At 37.8% G+C, this 14,776-nt stretch overlaps 1 protein-coding gene across 3 annotated transcripts; it reads right to left on the bottom strand.

Moving 5' to 3' along the window:
- Nucleotides 1-1,586: 1,586 nt before the first annotated feature.
- LOC113214360 (mucin-5AC) lies at nt 1,587-14,395 on the bottom strand. Of its 3 annotated transcripts, none has more exons than XM_026433696.2 (23): nt 14,255-14,395; nt 13,519-13,645; nt 13,295-13,441; nt 13,092-13,209; nt 12,759-12,988; nt 12,464-12,676; nt 12,231-12,362; nt 11,929-12,118; nt 11,739-11,856; nt 11,131-11,635; nt 10,706-11,012; nt 9,286-10,626; nt 8,816-9,198; nt 8,085-8,165; nt 7,153-7,258; nt 6,963-7,048; nt 6,734-6,875; nt 6,599-6,648; nt 5,622-5,727; nt 5,337-5,422; nt 5,071-5,194; nt 4,904-4,956; nt 1,587-4,782 (listed from the first exon to the last, which is right to left on the bottom strand). In XM_026433696.2, the coding sequence occupies exons 2-23, from the start codon at nt 13,552-13,554 to the stop codon at nt 4,621-4,623; spliced, it is 4,716 nt and encodes a 1,571-aa protein (XP_026289481.2). In that variant the 5' UTR covers nt 13,555-13,645; nt 14,255-14,395; the 3' UTR covers nt 1,587-4,620. The 3 variants fall into 3 exon arrangements, with proteins under 3 accessions (XP_026289481.2, XP_052120379.1, XP_026289495.2); XM_052264419.1 differs by lacking the exon at nt 14,255-14,395 and adding an exon at nt 14,056-14,160; XM_026433710.2 differs by lacking the exon at nt 8,085-8,165.
- Between the last annotated feature and the right edge of the window lie 381 nt (nt 14,396-14,776).

The following is a 14,776-nucleotide window of genomic DNA, read 5'->3' as shown; positions in this document are numbered from 1 at the left end:
CTCTCGCTCTGACATCTACATACTCCCATCAAAGTCACTTAGTTAGAAAGTTCAACCATTGAGCAAAATAATTAGAGAACTATAGTAATTATTACGGGTAAATTTTTTGTACAGTCGTTTTCTGTTGTTTTCTGAATGAAAAGAACCTGTCTTGTTAAGATCTTTAGAATTTAAAATTTAAGGTGAATCTTTGTTACAATTCTGTGATATAAAGCCAATGTGGTCAGTCAATGTTGTTTATTAGCTATATTAACTAGCTGTTTTTAAATTTTAGGAAATCCTTTGAGAAAGTCATCATTGGAAACGTTTGAGTTTTGCTGAATATCTATTAAGTGCACATGACCACAGTTGAATATTTAGTATGGAACAAAACCTTTGTCTCGTGGAAAAATGATTTTCAGTATTTCAACTCATCTTCCAGTTTTGTTCTGTCAGGTTCCAACTTGTTAATTATAAGGGATATTATTATGTTTAGCACTTTTTATTATGAGATATAATTTAGCTAAACAATCCTTTATAGGATAAGGTCAATAAAAGAGAGCTGGTCAACGCCAGCTTTGTTCTAAAACTTAATTTATATTTGTGCTATCATGTGACAACCAAGCTTGACATGAAGAGACAAACCATCAAATGCCATCATATCTCAAGTGTGTTTTCCCAAGCACTGTGTAGGTGCTACTCAAAACCTTATGCCCAGGGCAAAGGGGGCGGAGCTTCCCCCTCCCCCCTCCTCCGTTTCTGGCCCTGGCTCGCAGTTTTTTTCAGTTTTTAAAATGGTTTTATTGACGTCAAATTGTTACATTTGGATTTATTTGGGTTCGTGTGCTGTTGCCCGTAGGCCTTACAGTATTTAATAATTTTTAACGAGTGTGAGGGTATGGGGTGGAGCGTTGATGAAGGGGTGATTGGATGGTGTTATGGTTAATGCTTTGATTTAGTGCCCTCTAGCTTACTAAGGCCAGGTCTACCTGTTCGGCGCTCACATTATGTTAATCTTGGTAGATTGCTTTCAGTTTTGAGGATTCCTTATCCTATTCTTTGGTTTGCTAAGTGGTTAGAGGCTTTCAGTTTTCGTCAGGAACCATTTGCCGCCAGCATCATTTCATTAGTGGATTCTTTGCCAGATATCCACTTCAATGTGCGACTAATTTCAAAATATGATGGCTCATGACCACGCAAGAAAATCCCCCTCCCTACGGAGCAGTGATCTAGCCGTGATCTTCCCTTGAGACTCCTACGGCCAATACAAAGACTTCGCTAGTTTTATTTAGATCTGTTCGTCTTAATTTGAGCTCAGCCAATCAACAAACCATAACACAGCACACAACAAAACCCTCCGTGCCCTCCTCTTTCCATTATCTTTCCTCCGCTCCCTCCGTGACACCCCTTCCCTGTTTTACCATCGCAGGAAAGAAGGGTAAGAACGGAACGCCCTTTGTTTCTGAGTAGTCATTAGGTGAGTTTATGAACCAGAATTTCGATGGACGCGAGAACAGCTGAACTTGTCGTTGCAACCGGTATGGAAATTTTGAAATAGTACGGGTAGTAGGAATACGGAAAGTAGAGTAAAGAAAAATATGTTGTCAAACTTTTTTGATACAAATTTTATTTGATTTCTGTCTATCACCTGCATTGACAAAAACTTTGAGGGACAAGTTTTAGAATCAAGCTGTTCTTGGTGCAACGCTTCATAAATTAATTACAAAACAGACATGAACATCTTATTTACAAAATAACAATATACACACATCCGAAATAATTCTTTTCCTCCTCTATTTTTCTATAAACAAATAGCACAGATTTCATCCATCATTCTTTTTGAATTATATACATTCTTTAGATATATTTTACAATTTAGTAAAAATCTGCCTTTTATTATGTTTTTTTAACAGTGTAAAGAAATAGGTTTTATTTTAGTTTAGTCACACATTTTGACTTGACATGCAAGCATTTTAATTCAATCACAATGAACTAACAGCAATCTGGTCCTTACATCAAAGAGATGATTCAAATTCATGCAATGGTGGTTTTAACAATCAGATACACTACACAAGCATGAGGGGAAATTACAAACTGGACAAGACTGAAAGAAACCTCCAATTTTGTTGGATATGAAACAAAAATATAAGAAAACAATGGACAGGAAGCAAATCAATGCTTCCAAAAGACAAATGTTTCCAAAACAGTTTAATAGAGACACATCGTAAGAGAAAAGAACACTGAATATCAAACATATGACATACTGAAATATGAACCAAGTATAAATTCACATAGATGAAAATATTTTCTGCAGCACAACCTAGAATGAGTGATGAATAAGTTTCACAACACAACTTAAAACCAGTTAACAAAGCACACACAATCAATTTTAAACAACAAAAGTATTGACTGTGTAACATTTATGCTCTCTCTATCAGGTAAATACAATATATGCTTCATAAAGAATCACAAAGTAACCCTAGACTTTTCAACCCTTGCCATCACAGTATTCAATCAATATCACATGAACACCAATGACTTGCTTTCTTTCTGGTTTCTGTAGAGTCTACCACGAGAAGTTCTTTTGTATGACTTTCTAATTGTATCTTGCCATGGTCAATGATTTCATCAAAATTGATAGGTAAAGTTTAAAAGTTTTAATCACACCAAAAAGAAAATGGATATACTGGGTCAAACTAGATATCCAAAGAACCTACCTAATAAAGCACACACAAACTCACTCCCTCACATACATACACACATACGCGCAACACACACATAAACACTCAGGCCAAGCTAACATCCCTAATTTACCAAAATAGAAAGTGTTCACATTTACAAGTGTTAACAGCCTTACACAGATGAATAGGAAACGAATACAATGAACCTTGACCTCTGATAAATAAAGAGAAACTTATTACACTACCATCATAAAAGTAAGAAGCAGAAAGAAGTAAAAACTTTCTTCATTCCTTTCTATTATGTTTCTATCACAGTTCCAAAATCTAAAACAGTCCTGTTTTCTGCCAAGATAAACTTGGGGACGCCCCGTTTGTCCGACAAGTTATTTGTCCGACAGCCGCATTTAAGTAAATAAATTAAATAAATAAAGTATTACAACAACAGGGAAAGGGCTCGTTTCACTTGTCCTACGGGTGGAGTTGCGTTTCAAACTTGAATAGATACTAGAAAAAGTAGTTCCTGCAGTAGGGTTCAGTTTCTGGAAGTACAATAAGTTGTAACAGTAAGTAGGAGTTATTACAATAACTTCGAGTTATTCAAAGGCGCGCCCGGCGCCGTTTCCGGGAGGCCTTACGGCTATACTCGGCTCAGCGCTCGGGCCGGGCCGTGGCTTGGTCGCCCGGAAACGGCGCCGGGCGCGCCAGCGAAAGTTATTTGAAAAACTCCGAGTTATTTTAATAACTCCTACTTACTGTAACAACTCATTGTAGTTCCAGAAACTGAACCCTACCGTAGCAACTACTTGTTCTAGTATTTTTTAGCGCTCTTAAAGTTTAAAAAGCAGCTCCGGATGTCGGACAAGTGAAACGAGACCTTTCCCTGTTGTTGTAATACCTCACTTATTTAATTTATTTGCTTAGATACGACTGTCGGACAAATAACTTGTCGGACAAACGGGGCATTCTCATAAACTTTAAGACCTAAAGTAAATGCTGTCTAGATGCACATTTTTTAAAATGAAAGAAGTGTCTTGATAATTGTAGATAAGGTCACTAGAAAATAAACCTTCACACACTACATTAAGAAGTGATATGCGATCACACAAATAAAACAACAAAATTAGTTTGAATTTTGATTGATAAGGTAGATGACATGAATAATACACAGTAGAAGCCTAGACTAGACAGTTATAGCCTAAATAAATATATAAATATAACAAGAAAACCTGGTAGACAGAATGGCCAGATTTCCACTGTGTATTTGGTTATGAATTAGAAATTTTGCTTGGGTAGTTTACATCTCTCTCTCGCTCTGACATCTACATACTCCCATCAAAGTCACTTAGTTAGAAAGTTCAACCATTGAGCAAAATAATTAGAGAACTATAGTAATTATTACAAGGACAACCAGTAAAACTCACATTTTAACTGTTTTAAAAACTTGTGAATGGCCACCGGTGTCAAAAGTAACTTCACAGAAAAATGACTGTCTGGAAGCACTCATACACACAATGGTGGAAAAACCATGTCCAAACGGAGTCTGCTAAAATGTAATACTAATTAAAGTCAAGCTCCGAAACAGTTACTACACACTGCAAGGATCAGGATATCCATTAAAATTCCATGTAAGAATAAAACATGGTCAAAAAATTGACGATTTCAAATTGAAATATAATTATTAACACCCTCCATTTTTTAAAAAAAAGGTTCTGTAAAAGAGGGGTGATTCAGAACACAATAAAATTACAAGAGATAAAAAGTCAGTCTTCCAAATTGGTTTTCTCAACCATTTCATTTCAGGAGATTCAAGTGAAAATGTTTGATAGTTTTGAAATGAAGAATAATAACATCAGCAAAACACAGGTTTCGGATCAAGGAAAGAATTAAGATGGTAACTTGAGAACAGTTATAAACAGAGAAAACTTAAGATGAAAACAGAAGAATTTTCGATTGAGTGAATTTACTTATTAGTAGAACCATCTGCTGTGCTTGATCTTCTTCTTTTTGCTGTTAGCTGTGCAGCTAAAACGGCTGGTTTTTGCTGAAGTTGTTGTGGTTGCTGTGGCTGTTGCTGCAAGGTGTGTAGTTGTTGAAACTGACCCTGTTTTTGTAGCAGATGTAACTGGAAGAATAATAAGTAATATGTAACGCAATCTCAAATATTTCAGATACAAAATTACATGGGTTGGATTGGACTTTGTACTACATCACTTTACCAAAAGTCAAATTCGATAAATACTAACCTGTTGCTGAGAAAATATTACTTGACTGCCTCCTCCCTGAACACCTGCTGTAACTGAAAATACAAAAATATAAAGTAGTAACACACTATTAATAATTAAGCTTTTTCTTTAGTGTTCTGTTAATATACATAAAACATTTGACAGGGTTGCAAATGCTTTTAACTTACGTTGAGGACTACTTATGACAGCAGTTTGCAGCTGCCGGCCAGCAAGTACACTGGCCTTGCCCGCTTGTAAGGCCTGTACAGTTTTACCTCTTTGGAGTGTCAGCTGAATTGCTTGACCGGATGCCTACAATAAAAAAAATAATAATTGGTCAATCAAATAATCAACTGATGAATTAGATACATAATCAATCAATTAATTAATTGATAAAAATAAGGAAATGCACTTTGGAACCATAAAAATTGTTGTTGTTTAGTTTCTAACTTACTTGTTGGAGTTGAATTGAGTTGGCAGTAATCCCTCTTAGACCACTTTGACCACTCACAGTCTTCACTCCACCGGTCATCAATTGAGCTTAGTTAAAAAATTAAAAATTGTATAAGATTTAATTAAACAAAACAATGTACCAAGAAAAGAATGGATTGTTGATGTCTAGAATTTTAGATTCACAATGAAATTGTCCCAAATTATAAAACCCAAGATTATTAAATTAGAATCAGACCATAAAAATTCTTTTCCAAACAAAGAGTTTTTGAAAAAGAGAGTAACTTACCAACAGGTAAAGAAATATTAGGGTTTGTTAGAACCATTGTATGGGGAGCACTAGACACAGCAGTAGCATCACACACAGCTGTTGCGACTCCTCCAGCAGTAACAACCTAGAATGAAAGGAAGGGGGATTTTATAACTGTAATAGACAGTGCTTGGAACACATATGTTACGGTTAAAGTCCGTTAATCGGTTCACGTCGTGGCCGTTTCGCTTGCAATAATAATGGCAATCCTTTTTCACTCACAAATTTTGGCATTGTTTTTTCAAATGCCAATTTTTTGCCTCTTTAAAACATCTTGGGAGTGCCAAAATTTGGCATCCTCTAAATAATTACCAAAATTAGGTATTCAAAGAGGCCAAAAAGACCTAGAAAATTTGCAGTCTCTTAAGTAATGCAAACATTTGGCAGTTGAAAATGAAAGCCAATTTTTAACGAGATACCCAGGCATGTCAATTGGTCAAGTGGGTACTCGGAAGTAAAGATGGAGCCGACCGATCGCCTACTTTACAACCAGAAACTTGACGAAATTTTTTGTGGCAAGCAGGAGGTGATCTCATCCTTTATCAGTGCCAAGAAATATGCGCAAATATGCAAGAAGTGATACTATCTGCTGTCCGACAGCACTCGCTCAAGTTAATGCAGCCCGAGATGCGTGGAAGGCCAGGAAAAGATCAACAGCGGAAGGGAATGCTGAGCAACAGCGCATGCCACGGCGGCACCGCTTGTACCAACAAAAGTGATAACCATAACTCAATAAATGTAATGGATTGTTGCCAGCCTTGCTCCCCTCTCACGCCACTATCCACATTACCCGCCGCCTTCCGGTTAATGTGCACTTCGTCCATATTGCCTCGTTAATGTCAGGTCGGAGTAGCCCTCCCCGCTCACCAGACGACTCTAACATCTAGGGTAAAGTAAACACTATACATTTCTTATAAATTAACTACAAAAAAAGAAGATTTATTTCCAAGACTCACTTGTGGTTGAGTAAATATCACTTGACTTCCACCTGAAAGACTTGCAGTAACTGAAAATAATGATTTCGTAAATATTGAATTGCAAGCTTTGGTATCGCTAGATTTGATAATGTATATTAGAACTTATCAACATACCTGTGTTTGATACTGGTAGTTTTCTCTGCCCACCACTCAACATTGTCGCTTGTAGTGGTCTCCCAGTCAGTACATTAGTTTTACCTGCCTGCATCTGTGGCTTTGCACGCTGTAGTGTACCAACAAGGACACTACCAGTTCCCTTGATAAAGATTTTAATTTTATTAGATTTTTAGGAGGAGAGGATTGAAACATAAATGTAAGTATATGATTAGTGACAAAAACTAACTTGCTGCAGTTGAATGGAATTTGCAGCTATTCCTCGAATGCTGGTCGGACCACTGACTGCCTTTACACTACTGGCCATGATTTGTGCTAGAAGCAGTAGCCAGATCAAATTAATAATATAATTGAGGAGACTGCATTATTAGATGGAAACAAGTCCAGCCACAGAATATTGTAAAAATATATTTTCTTACCAACGGGCACAGAAAGAGAAGAGTTGGTGAGCACCATGGTATGTGGAGCACTAGACACAGCAGAAGTATCACAAACTGCACCTGTTGCCCCTCCTGAGGAAACCACCTGACAAACCAGAAAGGAAAGTGTACAGTGATTTTGCACGATGAAATGTTTTTAAAAGCAATGATACATTTAGCAAAGTGAGGTTTTATTACATATTACCATGCAAATAACTAAAAAACATAATTAAATAAATACCCTTTAAAAACAGTCACTATTAACTTTATCTCTACAAAACTCCTTATTGGAAATATGATAACAGATTAGCATCTATCCAACACCACAATAGAAAATAATGATAGCAGACAGTTCTTAATGTAATATACACAAATGTGTAAACAGGGAAAAGAAAAAAAATGTTTTAAAACTATCCCCTAGTGGCTAAGATATGGAGTGGAAATAAAAAGGGAAACTCTGAAGATTTCAATGAAAAAGTATTGAAGCTGAAGCAATGATCAGCGACAGAAACTACTACAATGCTGTTTTTTTTTAGAAAAGAAAAAGTAGATTGCTCAACACTTTCTGTGGAAAGTCCACAACTGTAGACACACCAGAAAGTGTCCAACTAAGTGCCATGACTCCACAATGTAGACAATACGAATATTTGCAAATATTTGACCCAGGTTCATAGGTCCACGAATGTGGAGCCATTGCATGGAAGTATTAAACTCAAACATTGAAATATTTTTTGACAGAAAAGAATACTACTATGCAATGTTACTCAAATTTTAAAAATGTTCACAAACACTAAAAAGAATTGTTTTAAGAGCATGAAAAATTAGGAATCAGAACCAGACACATGCAAAAATGTTAAGGAAGAGAAGTGCAGGCAGTTTATGGAGGTGGATCACAACACATGCAAAGGATTGTATAAGTGCCTTGCACTCACAGTAGCAGATGCGATGTGTGGCGTTGCACTCGAAACACTCAAAGACAAGGATATTGGCGTGGAAATGCCAGGGAAGGAAACCTGATATGACATGGGCAAACCATTACTAGCAGATAAAAAGATAGGATAAAGAGCAAGTCAGCTAGTCTGAGCTTGAAACAACAGCTTTTTTTTTCTATTATTAATTGCTTAAAAAGTGATGAGTATTAAAACTTATTTCCCATATCATACATATTTCCTTTAACCAAACAAATGTATGGAATATACTGGATTAAAGGATTTCAAAGAAGGATGAAGGTGAAGATACCGGAGGTACTAGAAATGTTAGATGCTATGGGTCAGGTGTTGCCTACAAGTCTCACAAAATAAAAGGGGCTGTCCCACTACACTCATCCACTGTAACTTTACTTCACAGTTTAGGGAAAAGGATGATGTAGCTCATGAAAAAAAAAAAAAAAATTTACAAGTATTATTTTGGCAGTGAATAGGGGAAACTTGCAACCTAAAAAGGTTTAGATTAGATTATGACATTTCTGGAGGGTTAATATAGCAAACTTGCTCAAAAACCGGTCATAATGGAATTCACAGATGTCCAAGGGTTTCATGTTTGATGAGAAAATGATATAAAAGGAATGAAGGCCATGAGCAGGAGGCAACATGGTAATGCAAACTGTGAGCAACTCTGCAAGCGAACATTTCCCATACCCTGCTTGTCAGTTAATGATACTGACCTGTACATTTTGAAGTCCTGGGAGTCCAATAGCACCTTGAAGACTAGCTAAGTTGAGACCCTGTAGATTAACACCCGATACAGTCAAGCCTTGTCCAGATTGAGTTGGTTGACTAGGTGGACTTGACAGGGGCGAGGCAATTGCCACAGCAGGTGATTTTGGAGTTAAAGGTGAAGCTGCAGGTGAATTTGCAGGCAAACTTGGTGTTGCCGGTGGTTTGGAAGGTGAGGGTACAGCAAACTGAAGCGGAGGTGGAGTGGGCTGTCCAATAGAGCTTGCAACAACTGTAGTTGCCGCTGAACTTGCAGATAACCTCTCCAATAATGTTGAACACGACAGAGAATTTGAGGAACCAGGCATAGGATTGTCAGCAGATGGAGTCCCTGGGTTAAAAGTAGTAATGATAATGTCTTACATAGAATATGTAACAGTCCTAAGACCTGTAAAAGACACAGTCCCATGATACATACCTGCTAGCAATGCAGACAGGGCTGACATTCCGTGTGTGCTGGAAGAACTTTCACTATTGCTGGTACTTGCAACTGAGGCACTAGCTGAGAGTCTCCTGATAGCCGCACTGGCAGTTCCACTAGCTAAAATACGGCCTAATAAATTTGGTCCACTTGTACTGGTGCCACCCAAGGTGACAGTGTTTGACGATACAGGTACGGTTTTAGAGGTAACAGGCACAGTTGTAAAACTTGAGGTATTATTAAAATCAAAACTATTCTGAACAGTGAGAGTATTGCTGCTGGCATCGAATGAGTTCATTTCTGGAAATGAAATCTGGTAACTAGGAGCTGAGCCAGTTTGTTGGTGCAAAAACTCTTCTACCGCAGATGCATTTTCTATTGTTGAATTAGGTACAGGTCGTTCAAAGCTAGAAGCTACTTGATTTGGCATATCACTTGAGACAGGAGTAGCTGATTCTTCTACATTGGGAACTCTTATTTCAAAATTTGGCAATGATCCAGCAGTTGAAACTGCTATTTCATAATTTGATACTAGATTATTAGTACCCTCAGATACAAGAGCACTTTCTACAAAACTTTGAAGGTCAAAGTTTGTTGTAGTATTATTAAGAGTGGTAGAAGTCGATGAACTAGGTGATGTAAGAGTATTTACAGTGGCAGCAGAGTTGAAATTTGAAGCACTTATAGAATTGAAATTGTTCACAGCTGCATTAAAGTTGCTTGGTGTGATGTCAAAAAGTGGAACTGCTGCACCGGTCCCACTATTTACAGAGGAGGCTTGGGTAACTAGGCTTGGATCACGGTCTAACACATCAAATTGTGCAGGAACTGCCACATTCACATTTACGGTTCCGCTTCCAGAGGCATTTGGTACTTCAACTTCAAAACTTGGCAGCATTGAGCTCACTGGCTGCTGTGCAACTTGCTCCTGGGCAGGTTGGACAAGGCCAACACGGTTTGGTGAAGAGAAGCGAATTTGCGGCGACGACGTCAGAGAATGTTGTAGTAACGATCCATCAGTTGCTGGTGGTGAGGCTAACTGGGCAGCAAGGGCAGATATTGACACCCTCTGCTGCTGCTGCACTTGCTGTTGTTGTTGTTGTTGTTGCTGCTGCTGTTGTTGCTGCTGTTGTTGCTGCTGCTGTTGTTGTTGCTGCAATATTTTCTGTTGCAAGTGTTGTTGCTGAGATGGAGTAAGCACCTTGGAGTTCAGTAGATTTGTTAAGGTCATCTTGCGAACTTTTTGACCTCCTCCACTAGGGGTGTTGTTCAATAAGCCAAGGAGGGTATTAGGGCTTGCTTTGGTTGAATTAATGGCAACAGGGGGATTTGCAGCACCTGTAAAAATGGAAAATTTAAATTCTAGTTATTATTTAAGTTTTAAGGAGAAGAGTTACAAAACAAACTGGGGCTTTACCAGATTGTTGGAGTTGCTGTTGGAGTTGTTGCTGTTGCTGTTGAAGTTGTTGCTGCTGAAACTGCTGGGCAGAGTTCATAAGGCTAGTGGCTAAGGCATCTATTTCTGGGTTCGTAATAGTACGTCCGCCAACTTTGGTTGGATTTTCTAACTGAGATCTCAATTGCGTTGGGGGTGAAGGTTGATGGGTTGGTTGTCTTTGAAGCTGTGCTGTTTGTTGAGGTGGTTGAGATTGATGTTGTAAAGGTGGCTTAACTTGGCTTAATTGTGGTTGTGAACTATCAACTATGGGAGCTTGCAACTGAACCTGAAATAGAACAAAAATGATTTAAAATTAATGCGTCCTTCTAGACAGAAGTCTAATTTAAGATAATCACGTGGTTCCTTCAATTATATCCAACAGAATCATGCCAAAGTATACATACTGCTGGTTGCACTGGTTGCACTGGTTGAACTGGCTGTTGACTGTTCACTGCAGGGGATAATCCTGCTGTTAATGTTGAGTTTAGGATGTTTGTGAAATTATTTGTCATGGGAGGAGATGAAAGAGCATTCACAAGATTCACATTGCTTGAAGACGCACTGAGAGGATTTGTACTTGAAGTCAGGTTGGTGCCGGGAGTCACTTCTCCAGCATTATTGGCAATATTATTTACACTGGTATTAATTGAACTATTTGGAGCTGCTGGACTCCTGGCATTTGGAGGATTTGTAGTACTTGTGACTGCAGCCAGAGTGCTGCGTGCTAAAGCCTTAGCCTGGGCCTGGGCTTTAGCATCCCTCTCTCTCATGCCCGGTGTGCAAGTTATACGAGGTTGATGACCTGGCACAAGATGAGTTATCTTTACTGATTTCCGACCCTCTTCTGTAAAAATCTCACTGAATTGTTGGATATAATGACTGGCTTGTAATCTAGATCCCAGTGGAAACCTATCAAAAGTAAAATAAAATCACACGAGTTTCATTGATGACTGACTGAGGGAACAAATTGGCCGACAAGCATTATAAAATTACTATCTTAAAGAGCAATTACCTGCAGGTGCGCCCATTTTTCTCTCCATCTCTAAAATCTTTGTCAACATATAATTCACCAATATACTCCAAATTAGACACTCTTTGAAATAATGAGATCTTGATATGGTATGTTTGGCCTAAAACAGTTATCAGAAATTATTGAAACAGGTCCCCTTAAGAAGTGAACATTCCAGTTACTTTAAACTCACCTGTTCCTCTGTCAGCCTCCAGCACATACTCTTCAATAAGCTGTGGTGTGCAGTCAGCTGTTTCAAGTGGCCAGGGCACTTCTCTAGCAAACTTTTCAACATCCACACTACCTTCAGGTGGCGGCTCAAGTGGTGGCAATTTGAGCTCCAAAGGTATCTTTGGTACTTCTAGTGAAACATTTTCCACATGCTAAAGAATAAAAACAGTTTATTTTTAAATATTTTGGTACATTCTACTGCATCCCAAAACATTCACCTCTATCAGTAAATATGCATCACAAAACTGCAAGCGAGCTACATACCTTTTTATGCAATCTTGATTGGAAAGAAGAGCTGCTAGCATTTTTACCTCTGTGTCTATTTATTGCATCAAGTAATGATAATTGTGGATGAGAGGTAAACTGGTCCAATTTTCTCTTCCGATTAACAGAAACCTAGCAAGAAAGCAGAATACGAAAAAGAAAATACAGGTGACCAAGTTAAAATCTAATTTATCATAATGTGAAAGTAGCAGCCTGGTCTTAAAAAATCACACCTGTGAAAATTTGCGAGCACATCTTCTTAATGGCTCCGTTGATAACACATTTTTTTGATGGTTAGCTGACGAGTGAAAAAGAACAAGAGATGGTCTAGGATCAAGACACAAGGGTCCTTGGGTGGCAAGAACAAGCTCTGCCTCAAGTAAAAGTTTTTCTTCATTGCTAAGATCACTTTGAGCTGCCAGCAGATTCACATCACTTATCACACTCTGGAAAAGAGATTGACATAATATTTGTTTGAGTTTTAAGATACGACCATTTTTGCAGAACTGTAAGAACATTACATCATACCTGTGTTGTGGGCTGAAGTAATACATGGTAAGTATTGCAGGAATAATTTGGAAATGACTGTCTGTAATCCCGTACTTCTGCTATAATACATCCTGAATAAAAGACTTCTGGGTAAGTTTCTTCAAGAAGGTCGACAAGCATAAAAGGCAGTTCACCATTATCCAAATAACTAAGAAAAGTGTCCATTTGGTAGGGCCATCTTACAGTCTCAGTAATAGCATCACTATGACCTAAAAAAATGATATAATGATATATAATTATACATAAGTAATTTTTTCGCGTAAAAATTAAAATTCACTCAATTCTTGGGAACAGCAGTAAGAGCAATTTTACCTGGCTGACGCATTGCAAGGGAATAGCCTTTATTCCCAGGATACAGGTTTACTATGAGGGTATTGAGTTTGTCTTTAGCCACAAGCTTTTCAAGAAGATGTGAGGATGATTTAAGGTCCTGTGAATGAGAAGTTAGGCAGGCACATTTTGAAATTTGTTTTAGTTATATAGCATAAAAGAATGGAAATATTTCAATCACAAACCGGTAATGGTAGAGAGTTCTTTTTAGTACACTCCTCGTAATAAAGCCGCCTGAGACGGTTATGAATGGAAAAATAACCATATCCATTTTTCTTTTGTTGCAAAAATGGAATTGAAGTTGGATGTCTTCTGACCAATTTCATCAAATGCTGGAGAAGTAGACATGCATTGTAATGAAGCTAATGATAGAACAGTACAAGAGGAAAAGGCAGCATGTTTAACTTACATCAGCTTCCTCACAAGCATCCTCCAGACTCTGCATCGTCAATGCTCTGAAGTTTCTGCATTCAGATTCAGGTGATTAAGCCAGGGTGGAAGTGGAACTAGTCACTCCAGTTCATATTCGCACTTCACTGAAAACAAGGAGTGCAGATTAGTGTCATGTTCTAAACAATCAATAATAAGGCTAATAGTAATAGGGTGATATGTACAACTGTTCAGTAATTCAGGGTAAAAACTACTTCAACAAGAATAATGCTCTTAAGAAGCAAATGAAACATTCAGGAAGTAGCTACTTTGACATCCACACTCATCATTCAAAGAATACTCTTACATAACCTCAAAGAGCATGTTGATAAAATGTCTAAAAGAAAACTGTAGCCACTAATACAAATCTTTCCTGAAATTATAAGTTTCTGAGAAGAGAGATCTGTCCTTAGCTAAATATTTAACATAACTGTAAACATAACATGGACCTGGTAACCTAACCTTGAGAAATCAATGTAGGACATAAAGAGGATAAGTGAATTAGACCGTACTAAACTGTAAATGTGATGATAGCGGCAGTATTTTTGTTGACAACACACATAGTCACACACCGATACAAAACCAGACTCATTCAATAACGAGAAAGAATGAAATGTGTGGCAAATAACCTGAATGCAACTAGAACACAGTAAAGTCAGTTTCTCACGCAGTGACACTCGAGGTTTAATTTTATGCTCACTATAAAGGATGCATACCTTTACGTGGAGTATTCTGCACACGTTCTGAATATAACATCTCACTAATATCAGCACGACAAGTTTGTTGATACAACACTTTAAGATCAAAACAAGTACATGAAAGCAAAAGTTTACGTTCCTACATCACTGCTGGTTGGATGCAGTACTCACCAGGGACAGCCAACCGTGGCAGGGGGGAATTTCTCTTCTATTTGTGCATTTGGTACCTCTGTTTTGCTTTATGACTATCACTTTGACAAAACTCAAATAAAACTGGACAAAATTGGAGAACTGAAAATAGTTTTTAATTTTGGGTAGCACGTTTTTATCTTTTTCTTGACAAAATAATGTTATTCCACGAAAGAAACTATTTTTTGTTTAGGTGGCTAAAGTGGTACTCTAGGTTACGAGGCTACTCGCGCCGTATTTTGTAGTCAGCTGACAGACTTCTTTGTTGCGAACAGCAGAGCTGGCGAAGGCGTTAACTATGGTTATAAACCGAAAAACATTAGCTGCATTTCTTTTTAAAGTTTGCCTCGA

The sequence above is a fragment of the Frankliniella occidentalis genome, unplaced genomic scaffold (assembly GCF_000697945.3).
Source record: "Frankliniella occidentalis isolate FOCC.00 unplaced genomic scaffold, Focc_3.1 Scaffold19, whole genome shotgun sequence".
Taxonomy (NCBI): domain Eukaryota; kingdom Metazoa; phylum Arthropoda; class Insecta; order Thysanoptera; family Thripidae; genus Frankliniella; species Frankliniella occidentalis.
This window is presented reverse-complemented; position numbering and strand designations above follow the sequence as displayed.

Excerpts from the sequence above, each read along its gene's own strand:
- LOC113214360 (XM_026433696.2), bottom strand. The coding sequence starts at position 13,554 with ATGCAGAGTCTGGAGGATGCTTGTGAGGAAGCTGAT. Across the intron at positions 11,636-11,738 it reads AAAAATGGGCGCACCTGCAG|GTTTCCACTGGGATCTAGAT; the intron begins GTAATTGCTCTT and ends TACTTTTGATAG. Across the intron at positions 7,259-8,084 it reads CACACATCGCATCTGCTACT|GTGGTTTCCTCAGGAGGGGC; the intron begins GTGAGTGCAAGG and ends CTGGTTTGTCAG.